Raw genomic sequence first — 27,072 nt, forward strand, 5'->3', positions numbered from 1 at the left:
GGGCTTAGAAATATAAAGGGAAATGCAAACCTCACTGAGGGTTCATTTCACTCAGTGGAAAATAACACATAAGAAGAAAGCTGAGGAACAAAAAAATCACGTATCCCAGGGATCCTGGTGCAGCACCAAATTGAAGGGGTTGATTAGGAAAAGTAGTTTTCCACTGATATCAGAGTCCTGCTGTCCACTGTCCCACTGTCCCTAGTCAAAGAGAGGAGTGTATAACACTGGATTTGAAATGAGAAAACTGAGGATTAATCCCTGTATTTCTGCTTACTATTTGTGTGACCTTGAGAAAGTTCTCTTCTGTAAAATAAAGGAAGTTTAATTCATCCTGGAGGAACCAAAAAAAAATCAAAAATTTCAAGGGAAATTATGTAAAAAAAGCAGAAAGGAACAGGGCCTAGCAGTGCCAGATCTCAAACTGCAAAGCAGTAAACATCAAAATTATTTTATACTGCTTAAGAAGTAGAGAGATAAACCAATGGAAAAGATTAGGTACATAATATAGAGCAGCATACAAACATTTTCTTAGAGTTTTATAAACACAAAGACCCCCAACAACCAGGGCAAGGACTCACTATTCAAAAAAAGCTGCTGAGAAAACCAGAGAACACTGGTAGAAATTAGGTGTATACCAACATCTCACACCATATACCACAAATAAGCTCCAAATGGATTTGTGACTCAGACACAGAGGGTGACATCATAAACAAATTAGAGAATGAAGGAAGAAATTATCTTTCAGCTCTACAAATAGGGAAACAGTTCATCATTAGACAAGGGATAGAGAAGGATCACAGAAAATAAAATTGACAGTTTTGATTATATAAAATTAAAGTTTTTCCACACACACACACACAAAAAAAATTCATGCAGTTGAAGTTAGAAGGGAAGAAGGTAACTGGGGGGGGGGGGGGGGGGAATCTTTGCAGGAAGTTTCTCTGATAAGGACCTCATTTCCACGATATATTAGGAACTGATTCAAAATTATGAAAATAAGTTGTTAAGTAGTCGAAGGATACGAATAGCCAATTTTCTAAGAAAGAAATCTAAGCTATCTCTAGCCATATTACATTGTTCCAGACTACTAATAATTAGAGAAATGCAAATTAAAGCAATTCTGATCATCTACCTTACATCCATCAGATTGGCAAAGTTTAACAAAAAAGAAGAATGATGAAAATGTTGACAGGACTATGGGAAAATAAGCATATTGATGTACTGCTAGTAGAACTTTGAAAATGGTCCAGCCATTCTGGAAAGCAATTTAAAACTATGCCAAAAAGTCACTGAACTGTGCATACCCTTTTACCCCATGATATCATTACTAGGCCTACATCTCAAAGAAAGAGCAACAGGGCTCATATATAAATATATTTATAGCTGCTTTTTTTTCTAGTGGCAAAGAACTGAAAATTAAGGGTCTACTCATCAATTGGGGAATGGCAAAGTAAAGTATAGTATATGAATGGTATATGAATATAGAACACTGCAAACAATAATGAAAGGAACAGTTTCAGAGAAACCTGAGAAGGCTTGTATGAACTGATGGAGAGTGAAGTGAGCAGAACCAAGACAACAGTAACATTGTAAAGACAAACAGCTTTGAAAGACTCAAGAATTCTGATCAAGACAATGATCAACCTTGATTACAGAGGACCAGTGATGAAACATGCTACCCACATCCTAACAGAGATTTTAGACTCAAGGTGCAGAATGAGATATTTTTGGATATGGGAATTTTTTTTTGCTTGACTATTCTTATTTGTTACAATAGTTTTTGTTTTCCTCTTTTTTTAAAAGATTGGGAAAGTTAGAAGGGAGAGAGAAAATAGATTTTTGTTAATTGAAAAAAATAAGTTAGTGGGGCAGCTAGGTGGCGCAGTGGATAGAGCACCAGCCCTGGAGTCAGGAGGACCTGAGTTCAAATATGATCTCAGACACGTAACACTTAGTAGCTGTGTGACTCTGGGTAAGTCACTTAACCCCAATTGCCTCACCAAAAAAAAGTTACTATTTTAAAATAAAGGGATTTATACAAGATCTCTGAGGTCCCTTCTAGCTCCAAATCTTATGATACCATGAAAAACAGAAAAGGTAAAGAAACAGTTTTGTGTGTAGAAGACATTGGTTTATTCTAGAAAATTATTTATTTAATTTATTTATTTAATCTAGATTTGATTTATTCAGGAAAATAGAGTTTAGCACTCTAATATAACATTATCTCACTGACCATTGTCTCTTCTTACCTTAGTTTCCTTATCTATAAACTAGGGATAATATTAATCTCTGTGTCTGTGTCTGTGTCTGTGTGTGTGTGTGTGTGTGTATACACACACACACATATATATATGTCTTCCATCATTTGTGAAATATTAGAAAAAATAACATTGGAGATCATTAAGACTAAGTTAAAATTGTTAGTATTTCTTTGGACGAAGCCATAGGTGTTTTCTAAGTACAAAGTTTTTTTTTTAAAAAAAATAAGCAAGTACAGTTAACAATAATAATAATAATAATAATGATGATGCTAGCTGGCATATTTATATGTTGTACATTAAAGTTTGCAAAGCACTTTACAAAAACCATCTCATTTGAAAACCAAAACAACTCTATGCAGGTATTGTCACCATTTTTCAGATGAGGAAACCAGTTCAAAGCACTTTCAGTGACCCTGGTCATACAGTTAATGTATCAGAGGCAAGATTTGAAAACAATTCCTTCTGACTTCAAGCCTAGCACTTTTACCATCTGTGCCTCAGTGTGATGTGTTAGAAGTATAATGTGATAGTTGAAAGTATGTTCTCAGTTATTCAGTACCTACAGCTAAGTACCATCAGTGTACACTTGGGTTCAAAAAATCAGTTCCATTGAAGTAGGGGATGAAGGAAAGCAGCAAGATGGCAGTTGGTGTGAAAAATACTTTTCACCTACTTATCATCTACATCATTAACAGAAGTATAATGTCCAAAACATAGGAGGTGTCAGTCTTACTGTCCTGTGTCTGGGTCGTAACACATCTGTTAAGTGCCTACCATGTACAAGGCACAGTCATAGGAACTGGAGATGCTAAAATAGATATGACACAAGCCTTGTTTTCAAGAGGCATATACTGTAATGGAGTAAAAGATATGTACACAAATAACTATAACACAAGGGAATTGAATTATAGGATAACAAGCAGATCCAGCAAGGAACTATGAAAAATTCAAGAAATCACTTTTATGTAGAGGGATGAGGGTTAGACTTCATGGAGGAGATAGCCTTTGATTTGATGAAGAAAAGACAAAACTTAAACAAAGACTGAATCTAGGTGAGATTGAGTAGACCACTGCAGATGGCATGAATAAAGGCACAGAGAGAAGAGTGAGTATGACAGTGGGTATAAGTTACAGAGGGATAGATGATGTCATTATATTATGGGTATTTAATGATAAGAGTACAACACTTCCCGAGATCTTTATTGTGGCTCATCTCCCAAGGCTGGATCTGAAAGATTTTTTAAGAGGACTATGGATAATATCTCATAATAGAGAACTATTAAGACAGGATGGGCAGAAGCCAGCATCCCAACTGGCATGCCTGCCTTTATGTTTAACCACAGACTGCACTGTGGGCACAGAAACATAGTGTAGGCCTTAAATATCACTTTGAAATGAGAGATGGGTTAGTCCAAGAAGGGAAAGGTGGAGCCATATCTATTGTAAAGATGAATTAGATTGCAGAGGACAGTGAAACAATTAAGTGTTTGCCAAGAGCCTCAACAATTCCCTCTTTTTATTACTGCATGTGATTTTACAATAGCTTTTGTTCTCATGTGGGATCTGTCTTTTGGTTGTTTCTCCATTATTTAACTTGTGGTTTTCTCTGTGCATTTAATGAGTGATTTTGTCATTTGAAGTGATAAATTCCTGACAATAGCTGATTTTAGTGAAGAGCAAACTGACATCTTCATAAATCTAGAGATCGATTCAGTAAGCATTTAATAAATTCCTGTTATGTTCAAGATACTGGGGACAAAGAGACAAAAACTAACTCAAACAGTGCCTACCTTTAAAAAGCTTATATTATCATCTACACCAAAGACTGTCCCCTTCTTCCCTTAAAAAAAAAAATCAGAAGTTTGCTTGGCAAGCATGTAATCAGAGAAAAGGCAGCATAATACAGTGGAGATAGCGCTAAGTTAAAAGCCAGGAGATCTGGGTTCAAGAATTGCCTCTTCCAGCTAGGCAGTCTTGTACATCTATAAAATGAAGGGGTTGGACAGAGCTCCAGAATTTCTCAGCAGGATTCCTCTCAAGTCATATAGTTTTCCTTTACACTTAGGTACAAATATGAAAGTTTCTTCATTCAGGTATTTAGTCAGAAGGTTCATTGATTTGGGGAAAACAATGTAGTTATTATCTTACTGTTTATGTTTTAAGTGCCTTCATCTTTATTCTCTTAACAGGAAAAGATGCTCGCCTCTTTGTCTTCAGGCTAAGCACTGTGAGGAAGGACGTGGAAGGAAAGCAGATAGTGAAGAGCAAGTATGACTGTAGAGAAAATAAACTTGAAAAAACAAAAGGTGACTTGGTTCTTATTGTTGTTTTTAAGTAGTGGCTTATTTCTTTTTGTTGATTTTTTTCCCTCAGTGTAAGTTCTGTATAAAATGAAAGTGACTAAAATTTTTAACTTTCATTGATTTATTTATTTTCATCTCAGTACAACAAAAATTCAGTTCAATTTGATAAACATTTACTAAGCACCTGCTATGTACCAGGCACTATGCTAAGCATAGGGAATACAAAAGAGGCAAAAGAAAACCCATGCACTGCTTACAGTCTCATGGGGGAGACAACATGCAAACAAATGTAAATAAAGCAAACTATATACAAGATAAATAAGAACTAATTAAAAAAGGGAAAGCACCGGAATTAAGAAGGGTTGGGGAAGGCATCCTATAAATAGTGGGCTTTTAGTTGGGACTTAAAGGAAGTCAGGGAGGTCAGTAGTCAGAGTGGAGAAGGGAGAGTGTTCCAGACATGGAGGACAGACAGAGAAAATGCCGGGAGCTGAGAGATGGAGTGTCTTGTTTGTTGGTCAAGTGTTACTGGATCAAACAGGGTGTGTTGGGGAACAAGGTTTAAGACGATTGAAAAGATAGGAGGGGAATAGGTTATGAAGGGCTTTGAATGCCAGACAGAGCATTTTGTATTTGATCTTGTAGGCAACAGGGTGCCACAGGAGTTTATTGAATTGGGAGAGGGAGGGTAACATGCATGATTGGACTTGCATTTTAGGAAAATTATTTCAGTGGCTGAATGGAGAATGGATTGGAATGAAAAGAGCCGTGAGGCAGGGAGCAGAATCTTGTAATTAGGCCAGGTGGGAGGTGATAAGGACCTGCACTAGAGTGGTGGCAGTATATGTTCAGCATTTAGTTATTAATTAAGCAAACATCAAGTGCCATCTGTGTGTAGTACATTGCTGGAGGTGGTAAAAATATAATGTTTAGGTAAGATAAGGTCCCTTCCTCCATGTGATTTATTGTCCAGTGGAGGATAAGATACAATAGTACACAATATCACATGATAAATGCACCAAAGTGTTTTGAAACAAGATCATACCTGAGGTCCAAGGGGGAAAGTTGTTACCAATTGGAGCAAACAGAGAAGGCTTCATGTAGGAAACAGCATTTTAAAGAACGGGTAGGAATTCATATGAAGAGAAAGGAGGATATTAAAGGCCTAAGGAGCAGTAGGAGGAATATCATGGAGGTAAGAAAGCATCAAGTATGTTTAGGGGGACTAAAGCAATATTTTTTGACTGAAATATAGTGTATGGATGCAAGGAAGGGAATGATAAAAGGCTGGAAAAGGAGGGTGATAACCACATTGTGGATAGCCTTGAATAACTTTGAATCCCCACAAGGAATTTCAGCGTTAGGCAACAGGAAAGCACAAAATATTTTGTGATGCAACAGAGTGATGTGACCAGATTTTTGCATAAAAAAAAAACTAGAAGAACATGTTGGGGGCAGTAGAAAATAACTGGTGAGAAGAATATGTTCTTATAGCAAGAGTTTGGAAGAAAAGCACTAAATATCTTTAGTGGTTGCAGTGGAAATATAAAGCGAGGAAATTTTCTCAAGCTTAGCTTATAAAGCAACGGTCACATTAATTTAATGAACAAAACTAATTTGCTCATAACTTGTGGGAGAGTTACAAGAAAATTCTTTCCTCACAAGAATCTGAAAATTGCTTATAAAATGTAATTTTGGGTTTCATTGCAATTTATTTATCTCTACAGGTTGCCATTTGTATGCCATTAACACTCATCACAGCAGTGAACTGAGGATTATCGTTGCAATTCGCAACAAGCTGCTTCTTGTCACAAGGAAATACAATAAGCACAGTGGTTTAACCAGTCTGCCACTGTTATGCTCGTTGTCAGAATCGCCTATTGAAGAATTCCAATACATCAGGGTTTGTCTTCTTTTTTTTTTTTAAATAAATTTTACCTTGATTTATGCTATCTATGTCATATCCTGGATAGTGGAGGCCATTTCCTTTTACCCAGAAAAACCTGATTCAGGGATCATTCTCAGTTATAGAGAACAGACAGGGAAAACTAACTCCCATGATGCTCTAGACACCCCTACGGGATCCATGGAAAGCAATGTTTTCCCTCATGACATCTTACCTCCTAAAAGACTGGAGCCTTATCTCATTCTCCTTCACGCTTTCAGAAACATTTCATACAAAAAGAACTATAGAACATGAAAGCTAGAAGGAATCTGAAATCTCATTTTGTCCAACTTTCCCATTTTGCAGGTGAGGAAACAGGTCCAGGATCAGACATCAAGTTAGTGACAGAAGTAGGCTTTGAGACCTAGGTTAGTGCTCTTTCTTTTGTACTCCAGTGTCTCTATTTGTAAATGAGGGGACACGATACAGCAGAAGTGTCAAAACATAGGGACTACTGAATGTGACCTGCACCAGATTAAAATGTCATTGGAAAGTGTTTAACAAAACAAATGAAAATACAGCAGAACATAGATAATGTTGATATGTAGTTTTCTAAGTCAATATACTGCCCTCAGGGATCCTTGTGTATGACTTAGTGGCCCCCATTTCTATTGGCATTTGATACCAGTGCTGTAGAAGGAAGCCTGCATAGGTATGAGGTTGGCTTAGATAACTTCTGAGGTCCCAGGTTAAAAGTTTTCTGGCTTGCTAAATGTCACAGAGCTTTAGAACAGAGTCCAGGGGTGCCCTCTAGGTCTTCAAGTGCGGCTCTTTAATTGAATCCAAACTTCACAGAACAAATCCTCTTAATGAGAGGATTTGTTCTGTAAAACTTGGACTCAGTCAAAAGGCCACACCCAAGGACCCAGAAGGCCACATGTGGCCTGAAGACCCCAGGTTCCCTACCCATGGAATAGACCCAAGTCTCCTGACTCCTGTCCCAGGGCTTTTCCCACTATTCCACATTGCCTTAAATATGCCCATTCTTTTTAGTTCTTGAGATCCTCTTTCCACTCCTACTTTAAAAATTAGGTGGTATTAAATTGCGTAGAAGTTGAAACCAAACACTGGATTTGAAGACATCATTAATTGGTACAAGAATCAATTTATCTTATTTATGCTTAGCTAAAGTTAGAGTCTTTTGCATTTACTATACAAAGTTATGCTAGTAAGCAAATCAGGACAGTTTCAAATTAACTGGAGATGAGGCATGGCAGTTTTACATTGAATCAGTTTTATAAAATCCATAATCTCAGCACCCTTCGGGTACATCTTGAGATAGTATCCTGAGATAGCATCCTGAGAACAGGTTATAGAAGCATGGAGATTTAATAAAGTCACTGACCACTTAGAGATGTCACCATTTTCTTTGCAAGCCCAGTGTTATAAAAGAGCCTTGGGAGGATGGCATACTTACAAGAGAGAATAACAAGACAACTTCTCTCTATCCTGACCATTTTCTAACTTATCCTCATTGGTGTCCCAGGAGATCTGTTTGTCTGACCCCCCTGTGGTGATGACCTTGGTGGATGGGCCAACTGAAGAGAATGACAATCTGATTTGTGTGGCATATCGGCATCAGTTTGATTTGGTAAATGAGAGCACAGGAGAATCTTTCAGACTGCACCATGTGGATGCCAACAGGGTAAGTTTATAGTAGCATGCCCAATAGGAATGAAAGAGGACTATCATTTATTGAATGGTCTTACTGGGTGTTATAATGATTACTTGTGTTTTATTTTCAAAATAGAATTTACCCATAGTTATATCTATATCGTCATTTTTGATGATTTTCTGAACATTCTCTGGCCATTTATTCCATCTGAATATAAATAAAAATGGAAGTTCACATAATTGAGAAGAAAAATAACAAATTCAATAATCGAATCATTATGGGGATTCCAGAGAAGCAAGCAATTGGAGTTCTTCTTCCTTCTAGCCTCAGAACTATACAACTGACTAACTCCAGGAGGGCTTAGATGCTCCAAAGGTAATGAAAGGATAGTCAGGAATCTGCCCTGAAATCCAGAGAAATCTCAGCAGTTCAAGGCTGGTAATGCAGAGTATTTGAGGATCACTACATATCCTACAACCTAAGCTGTGCCAAGAACCCTCGAGTGTCAATGCCTGAACTACCAGCAAGAACTCTGTTGACAAATTAGGGTGTTTGTCATCTGCCTGTGCCATCTCAAAGTATGGTCCAACGACCACTTGGGGTCTGCTGAAAGCCTTTCAAGGTCTATGGAGATCAAAACTATTTTCATAATAATACTAGCATATTTTCTTTTCTAATGTGGTAATATTAATAGATGTAACCCGCATAAACAAAAGGTCTTTGGCAGGCCCTCAATCACTGTTAAAGTAGAAAAGGGTCCTGGACCAAAAAGTTTGAGAACTGCTAATCTGTACAATTCCTTGGGTGCTATAGCTGAACAGGAGGCAGGGGCATTATAGTACATTCAGATGCAGTTCAATGTAGAGCACTAAAGGTGTGTACCAACAGTTGGTGAAGAATAGATCTTTATCAGTGGTGACCTCAAATTGGATATTTTTTAGCTCTGGCTTTAGAAACTTATAGTATCTCTCAATACTTGGGTTCTTTCATCTGAAAATACCATTTTATCCTGTGAAGGAGGAAAAAAAGTTATGGCATTTGCCATCACTTAATAATGTTTGCAAGATAAACAGTGGGCCTATCGCTACCATTTGGATAAGCTACCACCAGGCAGGCAGTAGTAGCCACAGTTTGACCTTATGATATGAACATGTGAGGCTTCCTATATGCTTGGTTAATTAAATCAGCAACTTTAGCATAATTTTCTTTGATTATCCTTTTTCTATAAAATGTCTAAGCATTATATTTACTAGAATTACTAATTATAAAAAATACTAATATATAATAATAAATAATAAAATTATAATAAATAGAAAACCACTATATTTGGTAGATAACACAACCTAGAGCAAGATTTTTTTTTAATCTAGAAATGTAGGTCTATTTAGGTACCTTTATCTTTAAACTTTGATTGTTATCAATTACTCTTTAGTCTAACCCTAATACTTCCCTGATCCTTAAGAAAACTAACTTACTCTGTTTTTGTTTGTTTGTTTGTTTGTTTTTTGGGTTTTTTTGATTGGGCAATGGGGGTTAAGTGACTTGCCCAGGGTCACACAGCTAGTGAGTGTTATATGTCTGAGACCAGATTTGAACTCAGGTCCTCCTGAATTCAGGGCCGGTGCTCTATCCCCTGCACCACCTAGGTGCCCCAAACTCACTTGCTCTGAATCTCCTCTCTTAGAAGTAGAACAGTCAACCGCTTGTTTCACTGCCTCAGGCCAGCTTTGGGTCCCTTGCAGGCAACTTCCATTCAGCTCTTGAGCATTCTCACTGAAAAGAAGTTTACGGTCTTGTTCATAACTTATTAAAGAATAATCCCAGTTTGCCCTTTTATGTTCCCTCCTGTCTCCCACTTTGTGGCTCAGCATAAATAGAAAGAAGAGTCACATGGCAACATAAAATCGATGGCCTGTATAAGAAGCACATCATGATTTTTTTTTTTTGCCAGTGAGTTTCTCAGCCATAACCTGCCTTTTCTGCCTGAGAAGTCCTTCAGCTTCTCCCAACTCTCTTCTGATCAGCAGAATGTTTAGTTACATATGACTAGTTGCCTCAGCCCCCACACAAAGATTGACTAACTCTGCTCTCCTTTCCCAAGAACATATTTTAAATATATTATTACAAAATATAAAACTTATAAAGATAATGAAGTGATTTCTCCACAAGTAGGAGATACAAATTTTGTCAATCAGCATGTATTTATTAAGTGCTTATGGGCACAGAGCACAGTACTCAACATTAGGTGAGATAAGCATTAGAGAAGTACAAAAAAAATTCTCCATGAGAGCCAAGGGGGATCTTTTATGAATTTATTTTCATCTAATTGTTTATTAAATTAATTTTTACTAATCTTTTATTGTAGACAGAAAAGGGGAGGGACAGCTTCTGACAAGGTGACATTTGAATTGAGCTTTGCAAGTTGGATAGAATTTAACAAGTGAAAAAGATTGAGGAAGGATATTGAAGGCGTGGAGAGCACAGATATGGGAAAGCACATTTGGGAGGCAATCCAGTTTGATGGAGAGGAAGAAAAATAGGAGATAAGTCTGGAAAAGTAGGGTGACACCAGATTATGGAGTCTTAACTAGACTTAAATGTCAGGCAAAAGAACCTGGACTTGACTCAGGAGGTCATAGGAAGCCAGCAAAGATTTTTGATATGAAAGATGACATGACCAGATCTGTGTATGAGTAATATTACACTGGCAGTAATGTGAAAGACAGTTTGGAGCAAGAAAATAGGACTGGTAGGAGCCCTTTTGGTAATCCAGAGGAAGGGTGGAAATGAGAATAGAAGAGGACATAAACATAAGATATTGTAGATGTGAGATTTGCAGGACTTTGACTATGAGAGGCTTAGTTAAGAGAAGGGTCAAAAATAACTCCAAGATTTAGAAAATGCAACACCTGAAGAATGGAGGTGCCACTGAATGAAAAAGGAAAATGATGTCATGAAGGCACTTCCAAGTAGGTTTTGTAATGGGTCTCCCCTGAACTAGAAAGCAAAATGAGAAGCCTTAACATCCTTTTCAACCAACCAACCAATGATTACTGTTGAGTAGTACTGTGTGCCTGTTACTGAGTTGAGTGCTGGGAGTACAAGAGAAGTATAGGACATGGTCCAAACCCATAAGGAGATTAAAGTTAAGTTGGGGAGATGTGCACTTACATGAAAAAAGTAGTTAACAATATGGCATATAGTCAAATGTCAAATTGTGCAGTATAGCAGATTTTTTAAATGCAAACATCTAGACACTTTTCTGTCAAAATCTTCAATTGTAGTTAATTACCAGTTAGTCTGACCTTGGTTTTCCCTTCGGCTTTGGTGGTACTAACTCATGAATCAGAAATTGGAAAATATGACAGAACATACGGTTGCTGCTTGTATGGCCCAGGCAGTGCCAATGGAATTAAAGAATAAAAAGTTTAATATGAGCTGATGATGTAAAGGAAAGCTTTGTAGAGGAGGTGAACTCAAAAGAAATGGTTAATGGATACTTTCCATCCTCACTTTTGCTTTTGCCATTCCCTCCATTTGGTATACCCTTTCCCCAACTCTCCCTAGTGAAATCCTTCAAGGTCCCATAAAGTAGTGGCGGTACATTGGAAAGAGTACTCGTGGCTCAAATCTCAGTTCTACCACTTTCTATGTGACCTTAGGTGAGATACTTAACTTTCCAAAGCCTTAGTTTCCATCTCTATAAAATGGAGATAATAATACCTCTACTGTATCCATCACTGAGCTACTGTGACAATCAAATGAGGGAAAACTGAAAAAAATTCATGGAAAGCCCTTTGTAAAATTATACAGTGCTATATAAATGTCAGTTATCATTATTATCATTATTACAAATGTCACCTCTACCAATGAAGCCTTATAAGCTCCCTGAGAACAAGAACCATGTCTAAACTATATTTATATCTCCTCCAGTATGTAGCACAGGTTACTAGGCAATTAACAAAGGGTTATTGAATGAATGAATTTTTCAAATTATAATAGATTCTCCTTTAATCCAAATTCCTATAGTACTTTGTCTCTTTCTTATGGAATTGTCTCATTCTGCCTTAGGTTATAGTTATTTGTCTATATTACTATTAACACCTTTATTATAGGTGTAGGTGTGTTCATATGTGTGTGTATATGTTCTATTAATCTTAAGTTTCCACATGTAAGAAGAGTCAGTATGACAATAGCAGCTATAGGGCCAGACTTAAAGTTAGGAAGACCTTGTCTTAAGACCTGCCTCTAACACATACTAAATCTGAAATTCAAAAAAAGCTTTGAGGAAACAGAGAAAGAGCAAAAGGTCTAAGGATTAGTCCTTGAAAGACACAGATAAATTTGAAAGGAAGAAGTCACTGAAGGAGACAAAGAATGGTTAGAGATATGAAAGGAAAGTTTCAAGAAGGGAATGATCAGAAGACTCAACTGCTATTGAGTGGTGAAAGAATAGCAGTTATTTGCCTAAAAAGAAGTCATTGGTGACCTTAGAGGCATTATAGTAGAGAAGTAATAATGGAAATTAGATTGTGGGGAGTTAGGAGGCAACGAGTAGTTAGGAAAAGGAGGTAGCAATTTTAACTAACTTAGGCAAACTATTCACTGGGGGGAAAAAAGCAGAAGAGCCCTACTTTTGTTCAAGTTACATGAAGAAAAGTACATTTTAATAGGATAATAGCTATAAAGGACAAGAAAGTTCAGAAGAAAAAGATGGAACTAGTGGAAAAGATAGGAGAGTGGCATGAGCAAAGCCCCCTGAAAATCTGGAAGGGATGAGATTGAAAACACAGGTGGAAGAAAGAAAGAAAAACACTTCTTCTGAACCAGGTAGGAAGGAAGGAAGAAAGAAGAAATCAATGTAAAGGCAGATCTATTGAAGTGAAGACCTATCTTTACTTCAGGTCTTTTCCCCGAATGTTTCCTAATCACCACCCACTCACATAGACTCAGTAAATGTTTCCTGATAGTAGTGAACTCATTCCTCCCTGAGTTTCTAGAATGCAAACAGACAGTTGTAGGTATTAATGGCCACACTAAGCATCTCATTGATTCAAAAACTCTTTTCAGTAGTGTCAGTATTCAGTCTGCCCACTACCCTTGCCCATTATCATTACAGGTTAATTTTGTTGCAGCTATTGATGTGTATGAAGATGGGGAAGCTGGCCTCCTGCTGTGTTACAACTGTAAGTGTTGTTTCATTCCTAAAATATTTAAATATGTTAGACTTGTTCTTTTAAAGTTTTATAAAGGCTTAATGGAGTTAGCCACAGTACTTGGCTAAATGCATCATTTCCATTTAAATATATTGTACCTCGAATTTCTTGCTCAGGTATGACTACAATATGATAATTATTCATCTGGGTCAGTCTGCACAGCCTCTTTTTCTTCCTCTGACAATGGTACCAAAAAATGGTCTCAGAGCTAGTGTTGTATTACCTTCCATGGCATTATCTTTAAAAGAAAAATTATCTAAACCTTTCTTGAAATAAATTGTGTGCGTGGTGTGGGGTGTGTGTGTGTGTGTGTGTGTGTGTGTGTGTGTGATGGACCATTTGAAAGGAAAAAGAATACAAACTATTCATTTGCAAAAAAAGTAGAAGTCCTGCCTGAGTTGCTATTATAATATAATATCATATGCTTATATAGTACTTTAAGATTTACAAAGTAGTTTCCTCACAACACTCAATAAAGCAGATAATAGAAGAATTATTCTCCCCATTTTAAAGAGAAGGAAATTAAGGCTCAGAAAAATGAAAGAATTTGCCCACAGTCTCATAACTAGAAGATATTGGAGGTTAGACTTGGAATTAGGGTCATGTGACTCCCAGGTGCAATGTTCTCTTCCACTGCACAGTGTTGCCACTCATAAAACTTCTTCCCACTGGAAATACCTGTTTATAAAAGAGGAGCAGAGATTTCCCCAAATGTAAGCTAGTTCCTTCTGTTGCCCAGTCATTGTTTTTACTGTGTTATGAGATAGTTGTTTGATTTCTTATTTTTTAATTTCTTGTAAGATTTTTAAACTTTTAAATAAACTTTATTATTTTGACTTTGGCATTTTGTCTTTATTGTGAAATCACTGGGGAAAATAGTTATCAGAGTACTTCCTTTAGTAAACTGACTTTGATTTTTTTTTTCTTTTAGGTACCTACAGAGGATGGGAAGGGAGGGAAAAATTGACGGGGAAAGGGAAAAAAATGAAAAGTGGAAAGTCAGGGCAGGTCAGGATAAATAAAAAGGAACTTTTCCCTGAAATAAAATCAGATGTTATTTGTTTTAATCAGAGTATTTTATTAAACTCTTTTTGTAAATATTTTTTAAAAAAATACATACCAGTAGAGTTCATGTCAGATATGTTAAAGATAAAAATATTATTTTGGGATAGTTGTTATAACTTTTTATAGTATTTGGAACAATACAGTAATAAAGATTTTTAGAAATTTTTTTTCTAAGTAGTGCATTGGTATATATGAGGCTGTATGATATAGTGGAAACAATGCTAGATTTTGAATCAAAAGACCTGGTCTACTAAATCCAGTGTTACTGCTCATACCTTCATGGTGTTGGGTAAGTTATGTAAACTTTCTGGCTCTCAGTTTCCTCATGTGTAAAATGAGAAGATTAGATTACCTCTAAAGTCCCTTCCAACTTGAATTCCTGATTGCATTTTTCTCCTTTTCTCATAAATATTCTTAATACTCATTACTAAAGTCAATCTGTAACTGTTGAAAGCTGACTCTGACATGGGGATCCTCTAGTTACTTATCAAGAATTAAGCTGGAATAAATTTCAGGGTCAAGAATGAAATATAATTGTTGACAAGATTTTATTAAAAATCACACCAGTGAATTGATGTTAAACTTAAGCAACTAGATTCAGCAGAAATTTTTGAAATGCTAATCTATTTAACTATAGTAAATTCTTCCTTAGCTAAAGAGAGACAACCTTTTGAGTCATCATTTAAAAGGAGAAACTATCTAAAAACTGAAAAAGGTAGAAAAATTAATCCTTCTGGTCCAGGTTTCAAATATATAGGAAAAAGAAGGTAAAGATTGAACTGCACACAAAGGCCAAAAAAATTATTCTAAGTATTTCATGTTAACTTTTCTGAAATAATATTTTTGGAAATTCAGGTAGGGAAGCTATTTTGGTTGATTTTTAAAGCACACCTTAAATTGAAAAGTAAAACAGTGCAATTATTACAGTTCAAAATTTAAAATATATTCTTTTTTGTTAAAAATAACTATACAGTTTGTTGGTAAAGTCAAATGTATAGCATACATAAGATTTAGTTAAGGCAATTTAAATATTTTTGTTGGCTTCCTAATTATAGGTGAGATAAACTACCCCCAAATATTCCTGAATTCAGCAGATAATAATTTACATCCTAAAACCTTCATGCCTCATAGACACAGATCTGGAAGAGACCTTAGAGGTCATTGAGTCCAACTCCTTCATTTTCCAGATAAGAAAACTGAAGCCCAGAAAGGTTAAATGATTTGCCCAAGGTCATTCAATTAGTAAGAAGTAGAACCAAAAGTTAAACACAAGTACTCTGAACCCAAATTCCTTGTTCTTTCTACTCCATAAACATTTGCTTCAGTTAACTTTAGTGAATAAAAAAAATTAATGTTTTATTTACTTACCTTCTTTGTAGGTGCTACTAAATATTTTAAATTATCCATATGTTCTTAAAAGTATAGTACATTAACACCTCATTTATCTGGAGGTTTCTAGTAACTTCTAGTATTAAGATAATGTCTACACTAGAAGTCAGAATAAGAGAGAATAAGTTTTAGAACAGAAAGTAATGGTGAGAATTCTGTGTCCTGCACATCCCACCTCTTGGGTGGGGTTCATGCCATAGACCACAGTGGAACAGTGTCCGTGGTCTGGGTAGAACCCTTTCCTGGTCCTAGAAGTTAGGATAAAAGGGTCAACAGAGAAGTTCCACTGGAAATGAAACTTGGGCATGCCTATTAATCTTACAATAGTATAAGCCAAGTAAACATAATAGTTACCTGGAAAGAGCCAGAAGAAGAAGGTGCTGCCAGAGACAGAAGAAGACTCAAAACCAGAGATTCACAACAATATCTGGGAGGGTCAGCATTGGAAGCTGCAAGAGTCTGATGCCAGGAGACAGAAGAGGATAGATAAGGAAGATGGAGTGAATTTGTCTCACACACACACACACACACACACACTGTACACACACATGTATATTTTAAGCTTGGCTAGGTCTTGGTCGGCTCCATTCTCCCAACTTGTTCAAATCCCTTGTCATCTGAAAAGTTGCTTTTGCCATCTTTGTTCATATTTGTCATCTTTGTTCTTGGTGGAAACTGCAACTGTCTTGTGTATATTCCTGACAACTGTAGCACTTGCTACTCTTATCTTCATTAACTTCCATGGGATTTATGGAGCCATATATATATATAGTATTCCTCCTCACAGAGAACCTCCCTCATTTCTGATAGTGGGATAGGCTGCCACTAGTAGAAAGCCTCTCTTTGGGAGAATGGATAGTTTAATTGGTGAGATGGCTTCTAGATTCTCTCCTTATCTGAATCTTTTTGTCATAGAGATATCCCCTATATTTGTGTTTCCTGGTATATAGTAGGCACATTATAAATATTTGTTGATTAACTTGATTATATCTATGGGAGTCAAGGATTTCATTTACCAGTAATTCTTCCTGCCCACCCACTAGTACTGGGGGTAGGAGTGAGGTGGGAGGGTACAGGTCCTGTTCCCAATAGAGTAGGGACACAAATGGATGAAAGGAGCTATCACTGGTAGGCCATTGGGCTTAGTACTTGGATAGTGGGAAAAGAGCCATATCAGCTCAATTCATTAGCTTCTTTGCTGATCTGTAACACGTAGTTTCTCTGCCAAACATGGTATCCAATTTCAAAAGGCTTCTCAAGTTCAATTTTTTTTTTCTCTCCTTGCCTTCACTCAGCCTATCTTAGAAATAAGTCTCTGCTACCTCCAGCTCCCTCAGGAACTGGCACTTTGATGTAAGGGGTAAGCATTGGAAAGAACTGAGGATGAAAACCACAGTTTTGGTGTCATGGCTTAATGTCAGGGAGATGACCAAGTTTTTGTAGCATCATTCTGTAATGGTCAGGAGTACAACCAGTTATCCTGGGGGTAGGAAGTGCAACAACGGAAGAACTACTCTAATGTCCTGTTGATTCTGCCAGATTGACTATTTAATGGTGGACTTGGGATGCTGCTATGTTTGAATTTTAGGCATTCTGGAGATCTGTTGGCTGATACTGTATAATCCATCAATTGCTTCGTACTCAGGGAAGATCACAACTTGTTCCCAGGATAGTTGGATGTTATTGCATGGCACAAATGCATGTTGTTTCCTAGCCATGATCCCCTTCAAGAATTCACACTCCATTATCAGAAATACAGAATTTGTGAATTCATAGAATTTTAGCAACCATCTAATTCAATCCATACACAAAAGGAATTTTCCCTATATCATACCTGATAAATGGTTTTCCACCCAAATCTATACGGGGCATTTTTAGAATGAATGAGGCAGAAAAATGTTGTTTGATTCAGCAATTCATTTAGTCCTAGACCAATTCTAGCCAACCTGTACTAGAGACAGCAATTATATAGGCATTTTTTTATAAAAAGATAAGATCAACTCACCTCCTTCTTCACTGAAACTTCAGTCCTGTTTGTTAAGAAGAGAAGGAGAGACAATTGGGATAAGAACTAATTATTTGGCAAAAATAATTGGGCAAAGTGGGAAGCAGTCTGACAGACTAGGTATAGAATATCTCGCACCATGTACCAAGACAAGCTCCAATTGGGTGTGTGATTTAAACATAGCAACCTAAACAAATTAGAGGAGCATGGAAGAAATTACCAGATCTATGGATAGGAGAAAAGGTCATAACCAAACAAGAGATAGAGGGGTTCACAGGAGGTAAAATGGACAATTTTGATTACATAAAATTAAAGTTTGTTCAAAAACAAAATTATTTCAGCAAATTAGGATAGAAACAAGAAATGGGGTGGGGAGGTAATCTATGCAGCAGATTTCTCTGATACAGGTTTCATTTCTAAGATATATAGGGAACTAATTCAAATTGATAAAAATAAAAGGATACAAACAGGCAGTTTTCTGAGGAAGACATCTAAGCTATCAAGAACCTTATAAAAAATGTTCTAAATCACTAATAATTAGGGAAATTAAAATTAAAGCAACTTTGAGCTACTACGTCACGCCCATCAGATTGGCAAAGCTTACAGAAAAGGAAAATGACATGCTAGAGGAGCTATAGGAAACCAATTGTTTTAATATACTGTTGGTGGAATTGTAAACTGGTCTAACCATTCTGGAAAGTTGAAACTATGCCCCAAAAACTATTAAACCGTGCATACGCTTTGACTCAATGATAGCACTACTAGGTCTCTACCCTAAAGAGATCAAAGAAAGAGGAAAAGGACCCATATTACAAAAATATTTATAGCATCTCTTTTGATTGTGGCAAAGAACTAGAAACTAGACAGGTTTGCCCATCAATTGAGGATTGGCTGAACAAGTTATGTTACATGAATGTAATTGAGCAGAACCAAAAAAACAATTTACACAATAACAATAAGGTTATAAAGACAAATAACTTTGAAAGATACAGGAATTCTGGAGCAACTAGGTGGCACAGTGGATAGAGCGCCAGCCCTGGAGTCAGGAGGACCTGAGTTCAAATCCAGCCTCAGACACATAACACTCAGTAGCTCTGTGACTCTGGGCAAGTCACTTATCCCCAGTTGCCTTGCCCCGCCCCCCCACAAAAAAAAAGATATAGGAATTCTGAATAATACAATGACCATCCCAATTGCAGAATATTCATGATGAAACATGCTACACGACAAACTTAAAGTGCAAATTAAGGAATAGTTTTTTGACATTCAATACAGGAATTTGATTTGCTTGAACTGTGTACTTTCGTAATAGGCTTTATTTTTCTTTCTCAATGGGTATGGAGGAGAGCAGGTAGGAGGAGAGAATGCAAACCTAAAAATAAAATTTGAATCAAAAAAAGAAGACAATTATGTCAGTGGAGTTTATTGTGTAAGAGAGTAACACAGTGAAACCTGTGCTTTAGAAAATTAACTTGGTTATCTATGCAAAGAATAGATTGAAGAGAAAGGACTAAGGGAGGAGGATTGAAGAGAGTATGATGTCTTTTGAGGCACATAGATCAATTCAGAGGTTATTGTCATGGTCTGAGTGAGAGTTGATGAAGGCCTGAAGGGTAGTGACCATGTGAGTAGAGAAGGGGATAGATTCAAGAGAGATTGGCTCAAAAAGACTTGAAAACTGATTGGAAAACTTACTGGATATAGATGGAGTAAGCAAGAGAGGAATTAAGGGATGACTCCAGAGTGGCAAAGCTGGGAGACTGAAAGGATGGTGGTTTCCCAGAACAGAGATAAGTAAGTTAGGAAGAGGGGTGGGTTTGGGTGGAAAGATAATAAATTCTGATTTGGATGTGTTGAGTTTGAAATCAAGTTTGATATGAGCAATAAGAATTTGGTAAGGCAAGACTAGAGCTCAGGAGAGAGAATAAAGCTAGTTATATAGATCTGCAAGTCAGTTATACCAAGATGATAATTAAACCCATGGAAGTTGGTAAGGTCTCATAAAGAGAAAATAGACCTAAGTCAGAACCATAAGGGTACAGCCACAGTTGCCAGAAAAAGACACCAAGGAGTAGTGGTCAAATGGATGGAAAAAGAACCAAGAGAATGGTGTCATAGAAACCAGGAGAAAAAAGGGTAGTCAACAATGTAAAAGAGAGGTTGGGAAGGATGAGGATCAATAAAAGGCAATGATATTTAGCAGTTGAGAAATCACTGATAACTTTGGAAAGAACAGTTTCAGTTAACTAATGAAGTAAGAAGCCACAAAAAAATTACATGACATGGGAGAAGCTACTTGTTGTCAGAACTACATTTGAGATGCTCAGGCATCACAGGTGGCAATGCATTCCTGTCTACATCTATCATAAGAACCTAGAGCATCTTTAGACTGCCTGACAGCTCCACCAATGCCAGATCTACTGGATGCACTTTTTTAACACATTTATCTTTGTGTGTGTGTGTGTGAGATAGGTGCAATTATTATTATTCCCATTTTACAGATGAAGAAACTGAGGCTCACACAAGAGTAAGTATCTGATACAGAATTTGAGCACAAGTTTCCTTGACTCCAAGTTCAGAACCCTAAGACTAGGATATCTAGTTGCTACTAGCAGCTCATTTCAATTTTGGACAGCTCTAATTGCTAGATCCTTCAGGATGATAATACCCAGAGAGTTCATGACATCCTCCAGGGCACATTGATAGTTGTGGCACTCAAAAGATTAGAACACAGTGTGTTCTGTGTACACTACAGTGTAGTGTACTAGTACAAAATAGAACATATAACATAAGGAAGGGAAGGATATATGCAAACAACTGGGAGTTTGGAGAACAAAGGTGTAGTCTCAGTTCTACTACTAAATATCTGTGTGACTTTTTTTTCTCATTTTTAAATTTTTTTTTTAGTTTTCAACATTCACTTCCACAAGATTTTGAGTTCCAAATTTTCTCCCCATCTCATCCCTCCCCCCACCCCAAGATGGGATGCATTCTGTATCCCCCTTCCCCTAATCTGCCCTCCCTTCTATCTCATCCCCCTTTCTCTTATCCCCTTCCCTTTCTATTTTCCTTTAGTGCAGGATAGATTTCTATACCCCATTTCCTGTATTTCTTATTTCCCAGTTGCATGTGAAAATAATTTTTTTTAACATGTGTTTTTAAAACTTTGGGTTCCAAATTTTCTCCCTTCCTCCCTCCCCACCCACCCTCATTGAAAAGGCAAGCAACTCGATACAGGTTATACATGTGTAGTCATGCAAAACACTTCCACAGTAGTCATGTTGTGAAAAACTAAGTATATTTCCCTTCATCCTATCCCGCCCCCCCCATTTATTCTATTCTCTCTTTTGACCCTGTCCCTCCTCAGAAGTGTTTGCTTCTGATTACCCCCTTCCCCAATCTGCCCTCCCCTGTATCATCCCCCTGCTTTCTTGTCCCCTTCCTCCCCTATTTTCCTGTAGGGTAAGATAGATTTCCATACCCAGTTGAGTGTGTATGTTATTCCCTCCTTAAGCCAAATCCTATGAGAATAAGATTCACTTATTCCCTCTTACCTTCCCCCATTTCCCCTCCACTGTAAAAGCCTTTTCTTGTCTGTTTCATGTGAGATAATTTATCCTATTCTACCTCTCCCTTTCTCTTTCTCCCAGTATAATCCTCTCTCACCACTTAATTTTATTTTCCAGATATTATCCCTTCACCTTCAACTCACCCTGTGCCCTCTATCTATCTATCTATCTATCTATCTATCTATATACATACATGTAATTTTTTCCCTCCAACTACCCTAATACTGACAAAGGTCTCATGAGTTACAAATATCATCTTTCCATGCAGGAATGTAAACAGTTCAACCTTAATAAGTCTCTTATGATTTCTCTTTCCTGTTTACCTCTTTATGTTTCACTTGAGTCTTGTATTTGAAAGTCAACTGTTTTATTCAGCTTTGGTCTTTTCCTCAAGAATGCTTGAAAGTCCCCTATTTCACTGAATGACCATTTTTTCCCCTGAAGGATTGTGCTCAGTTTTGTTGGGTAGGTGATCCTATTTCCTTTGCCCTCTGGAATATTATATTCCATGCCCTCCAGTCCCTTAAGGTAGAAGCTGCTAAATCTTGTGTTATCCTGATTGTGTTTCCACAATACTTGAATTGTTTCTTTCTGGCTGCTTGCAATATTTTCTCCTTGATCTTGGAACTCTGGAATTTGCCTACAATATTCTTAGGAGTTTTCCTTTGGGGATCTCTTTTAGGAGATGATCGGTAGATTCTTTCCGTTTCTATTTTGCCCTTTGGTTCTAAAATATCAGGGCAGTTTTCCTTGATAATTTCATGAAAGATGATGTCTAGGCTCTTTTTTTTTTATCATGGCTTTCAGATAGTCCATAATTTTCAATTCTCTCTCCTGGATCTATTTTCCAGGTCAGCTGTTTTTCCAGTGAGATATTTCACATTGTTTTCTATTTTTTCATTCTTTTGGATTTGTTTTACAGTGTCTTGATTTCTCATAAAGTCACTAGCTTACAATTGCTCCATTCTAATTTTTAAGGAAGTATTTTCTTCAGTAAGCTTTTGGACTTCCTTTTCCATTTGGCCAATTTTGCCTTTTAGGGCATTCTTCTCCTCATTGGCTTTTTGGACCTCTTTTGCATTTTGGTTAGGCTATTTTTGAAGGTGTTGTTTTCTTCAGTATTTTTTTGGGTCTCCTTTAGCAAGCTGTTGACTTGTTTTTCATAATTTTCTTGCATCACTCTCAGTTTTTCCTCCACTTCTCTTACTTGCTTCTCAAAATCCTTTTTGAGCTCTTCCATGGCCTGGGACCAATTCATATTTTTCATGGAGGCTTTAGATGTAGGAACTTTGACTTTGTTGTCTTCTTCTGATTGTATGTTTTGATCTTCTTTGTCACCAAAGTAAGATTCTGTGGTCTGACTCTTTTTGTGCTGCTTGCTCATGATCTCAGCCAATTACTTGAGTTATAAACTCTTTGTTAAGGTAGGGGTCTGCTTCCAGTGTGGAGAATGTACTGTCCCAAGCTTTGGGGGTTTTGTGCAGCTGTTTTCAGAGTTACTTCTAGGGACCTGTAAATTTTCAGTTCTTTCAAGGTGCTATGATCAAGGGCAAGGTGTTTACTCTTTTCCTGGCCTGTGCTCTGGTCTATAAGTGAGCACAAGCACTCTTTTCTGTCTTGGAACTGTGAGGAGGATTTCCTCTCCACCGCCACCACAAGCTCCACCACGCCAGTGCTCCTCCTTGCCCCACGACCACCACCCAGAACTGTGACCCAGATCAAGCATGGGCAAAGCAAGAGAATCCTGCACCAGCAGAGAGATCCCTGCAATCTCCCTTTGATCAGCCACTTGATTCCCCGTCAGTCTGTGGACTGGAAGTTTGGGAAGCAGCTGCTGCCCGGGCCAAGCTTAGGGCTTGGGGCTGGGACCACTCTTCTCTCTCACTGCAGACACAGACTTTTCCCACTGACCTAAGTTGTCTTTAGCATTTGTGGGTTGAGAAGTCTGGAAACCGCCACAGCTGTCCACAGTTCAGTCCTCTGAGGCCTGCTCCAGGTTCGCTGAGGCCTGTGTGCCCACGCTGAACTGCGCTCCTCTCCCAGTCTGGTGCAGTATACCCTTCTGATAAACCATCCAGGTTGTCTTGGGCTGTAAATTTGTTTCACTTTGTCTTTTTGTGGGTTCTGCTGCTTTAGAATTTGTTTAGAGCCATTTTTTATAGGTATTTGGAGGGATTTGGGGAGAGCTCAAGCAAGTCACTGCTTTTACTCTGCCATCTTGGCTCCGCCCCCACATTCATCTTACTGTTACATAAATTCCATTGCACTACAGTCCACTGGCAGATGGGCTGTGTTAAAAACATTTTGGACAACCAGAAGATCAGGTCACTCTGACAGGCCCTTCTTTAGATCATACGCCTTCAAAACACTAAAACTTGACTAGAGCTACTTACTCCATTCCACTAGTAGCAGGAATGGTATACATTCTAGTTCTTTGCAGCTTTAAATCCTTTCTTTATAATGATCCTAAACATTTATCCCAGTGAGGCTTGATGCACAATATTTCATCTCTGCCATGAAGCCCCGTGGCAGGCCATGTGGATCTGTTTTAAAAACCTCATAATTTTGGGTGGCTACAAATGCAATATGTCTGTTTAAAACAAGTTGTGCTGGACCTGGCCAAGGACCCTGATGGGAAGCCAACAGGCTTCTTGTAATCCATGCCAACTCCCCTAAGCAGCAATAATGCTGGATTTTGTCAAGGACCTGCCCCCGTCTCAGGAATATAATGACTTTCTGGTAGTGGTAGACACCCCGTCCAAGATGAATTACTTCCTTCTCCTCTATGTTGGACCTTCCTATAAATGAGGCCTCCTGCCTGTGCCTTAAATTTTCTGACTCTGCAGTCACCCCTTCCACATCTTCTCCAATTGTGTCCACAGTTTATCTCTCAATTCTGGACTGCACTGTTCATAATCTTACAAGTAAAAGTGTACATTTCCACAGTGTATTACCCTCAATTCAATAGGCACACAAAGTACATGAATTAAATACCTTGAACTATGTCTAAGATACAGTACTTTCTATCATCAAAATGATTAGTCATCTTAACTGCTCTCTGTTGAATTTTATTAAAACAACAGGCTTCATTCATCCATCCAAATCATGTCCTTTTATGTGAATTATACTATCCATCCCTATCTTATATGCACTTATTCTGCATACTCTACTCCAATGGTGTCAAATTCAAATAGAAATGGGGACCACTAAACCGTACATAAGAATCCCTGCAGGCACCATATCGTTTTAGAAAACCACGTATTAACATGTGTTCTATTGTATTTTTATTTATTTTGCTAAATATTTCCATATTATATCTTAATCTGGTTCCCTGCTACACCCAGGAGTGTTGCAGTCCACAAGTTTGATACCTGTATTCCATAGTCCAAGTAGTTAGTGGGTAGCTGAGCAAGTTAGTAGCAGTTCTGACCAACTTGCAGGTATACTCTACAAGCAACCAAAACAGACAAATGGGACGCTATCTCCAGGAAGCCTTTAGCCATAAGGGATCAGGTCTGGCTATCCTCCTGGAACTTGATTACCAATGGACCATAACATTTTGTAGATATCGGTAGAGAGAATAATAGGCTCCTTCTCTACCACACAAGTGGTAAACCCCATTGCCCTCCACCTCAGATTATTCTCACAGCATTTCCACTCTGTGCTCCATTGGTCTTTATTGTGACAGGCTCACTTCAACCCCAGACTACATCCTGTCACTTTCTCTACCCTCAGCAACTGTGGACAGAAAAGGGAAGTAAATAGTTCAGAAGATCCTAGACTCACAGAGGCAGTGTGGTCCATGACCAGTGCCCAGTAGACTGGTAAAGTTAAGAGGCCAGAGGAAGAACAGGAGAATATAAAACATGCATGTCCTCCTACCCGACTCAGTCTACAGCCTTTAGTTCCAAAGAGGCATTAGCGAGATCATAGGATTTGGAACTTGAAGTGAGATTAGTTTAGCCCTCTCTTTTTACATATGAGGAAACTGAGACCCAGAGAGAAATGACTAGTCCAAATTAATACAGCTAGTAAATTCTGCAAGGAGGAATGATGTTTTGGCCCACAGCACTGCCAACGTAGTGGAGCAAGGAGTCGTTATGTTGACCATGCCAGCCTATGCAGAGCATCCCACATTCATAAAATAATATTATATTAGGCAATAAAGTTGTATGGGACAAATCCATTTTGTCAACACCTATGTTGCTTCTCTTTGTAATGTGTTCTCCATGATTCCATGCTGCCTTCCTCAACTTTAGACAGGCATCTGGTCCAAATGCCATTCTCATTCCTGTGCCCTTTTGGATTTGGTATCCTGGTGAACTCAGGCTGACTCTGTATGGTATCTGGGCTCCTTTTTTGCCACATTATAGATCGTGTCAATTTTCTTCTCCAAGAGTACCCTTCCCTTAGTCCTTATTAACTTCCCTTTATCATTGGTATGTATAATTTTCCTGCCCTGTATGGGACAGGAATTTGATAATGGAGTAGCCAAACTTATTCCCTTCTTGCCTCTATGATTCAGCTGTCCTGCTTTGTCCATAGAATTAACAGTACTCTCTCTTGACTGTGCTATAAGAAATGATGGAGAGGATGGCTTCAAGGAAACCTAGGAAGATTTGTTTGAACTGATGCAGAATGAAGTAAGCAGAAGCAGGAGAACACTTTATACAATAATAACATTATTGTACAGACCAATTTTGAGAGATTTTAGAACTCTAATCAACACAATGACCGTCCACAATTCCAGAAGACTCATACCCCACTTCCTGATAGACAGTTGATAGACTCAGAGTGCATACTGGGACATATTTTTTTGACATGGCCAATGGGGGAATTTGTTTGCTTGATTATACATGTTTTTAACAGGGATTTTATCTCTCTCTTCTCAGTTAGTTATAGGTGATGAGGAGGTGGGAGGGAGAAGATGGACTTTCATTGACTGAAAAAAAAATTAATTTAAAAAAATACAAAAAAATTTCTCTCTTGTAAGGTCCATTCTTTTCTCAGAGCTTTCCTCCCCTCCCCTACGGGACTTCAATATAGGCCTCTGCATGTATCTCCAGTGAAATCCACAATTCTGAAGAGCTTTTTCTTACTATGTATGCTGGGAAAACAAGGTGGATGAGACACAAATGTTACCAGACTATAACATATAGTTGGATGTGCCATCCATCAGATTAGAATATCCATAGCTAGCTAGCTAGCTAGCTAGATAGATAGATAGATAGATACAAATATATATAAAACTAAACGTAACCCCAAAAGCAATGGAAAGACTCATGGTAAGTGTTAGCAAGCTACAACATGTTTCAAACAACAGCTTCTGAAGTAGCATTGTAAGCATAATGTAGGACTTATATGTCTAGAAAAAGGTTAACCTATCACATAAGGAGAATAAAGACAAAGGATGAATACCACAAATGGTACATCAGTACCTGTGAAATATTAAAATGCAGCTGGATGGCATTGTACGTAGAACTTCTGAGTAGAAATCAGGAAATCCTGAGTTTGAATCCTGCCTCAGATACTTCCTAACTGTGTGATCCTAGAGAAGTCCATTAGCCTCTTTTCACCTCAGTTTCTTCATCTGCAAAATGAAAAACTGTGCCTCACAGAGTTTTTGTGAGGATCAAATAAGATAATATATATAAAGTGCTCTCCAAACCTTAAAACACTATGGAAATGTTAGGCGCTATAT

At 37.7% G+C, this 27,072-nt stretch overlaps 1 protein-coding gene across 1 annotated transcript in view; it reads left to right on the forward strand.

Moving 5' to 3' along the window:
• The window catches only part of LOC114046911 (GTPase-activating Rap/Ran-GAP domain-like protein 3), a 196,900-nt gene that overhangs the window by 121,793 nt on the left and 48,035 nt on the right, over window positions 1–27,072 (forward strand). The window contains exons 19-22 of the mRNA XM_027867524.1: window positions 4,454–4,570; window positions 6,295–6,470; window positions 7,999–8,157; window positions 13,247–13,313. Of these exons, the coding sequence (XP_027723325.1) occupies window positions 4,454–4,570; window positions 6,295–6,470; window positions 7,999–8,157; window positions 13,247–13,313 (519 nt within the window). The remainder of the gene's footprint in view (window positions 1–4,453; window positions 4,571–6,294; window positions 6,471–7,998; window positions 8,158–13,246; window positions 13,314–27,072) is intronic.

This window comes from Vombatus ursinus, unplaced genomic scaffold (assembly GCF_900497805.2).
Source record: "Vombatus ursinus unplaced genomic scaffold, bare-nosed wombat genome assembly UNPS02014786.1, whole genome shotgun sequence".
NCBI lineage: Eukaryota > Metazoa > Chordata > Mammalia > Diprotodontia > Vombatidae > Vombatus > Vombatus ursinus.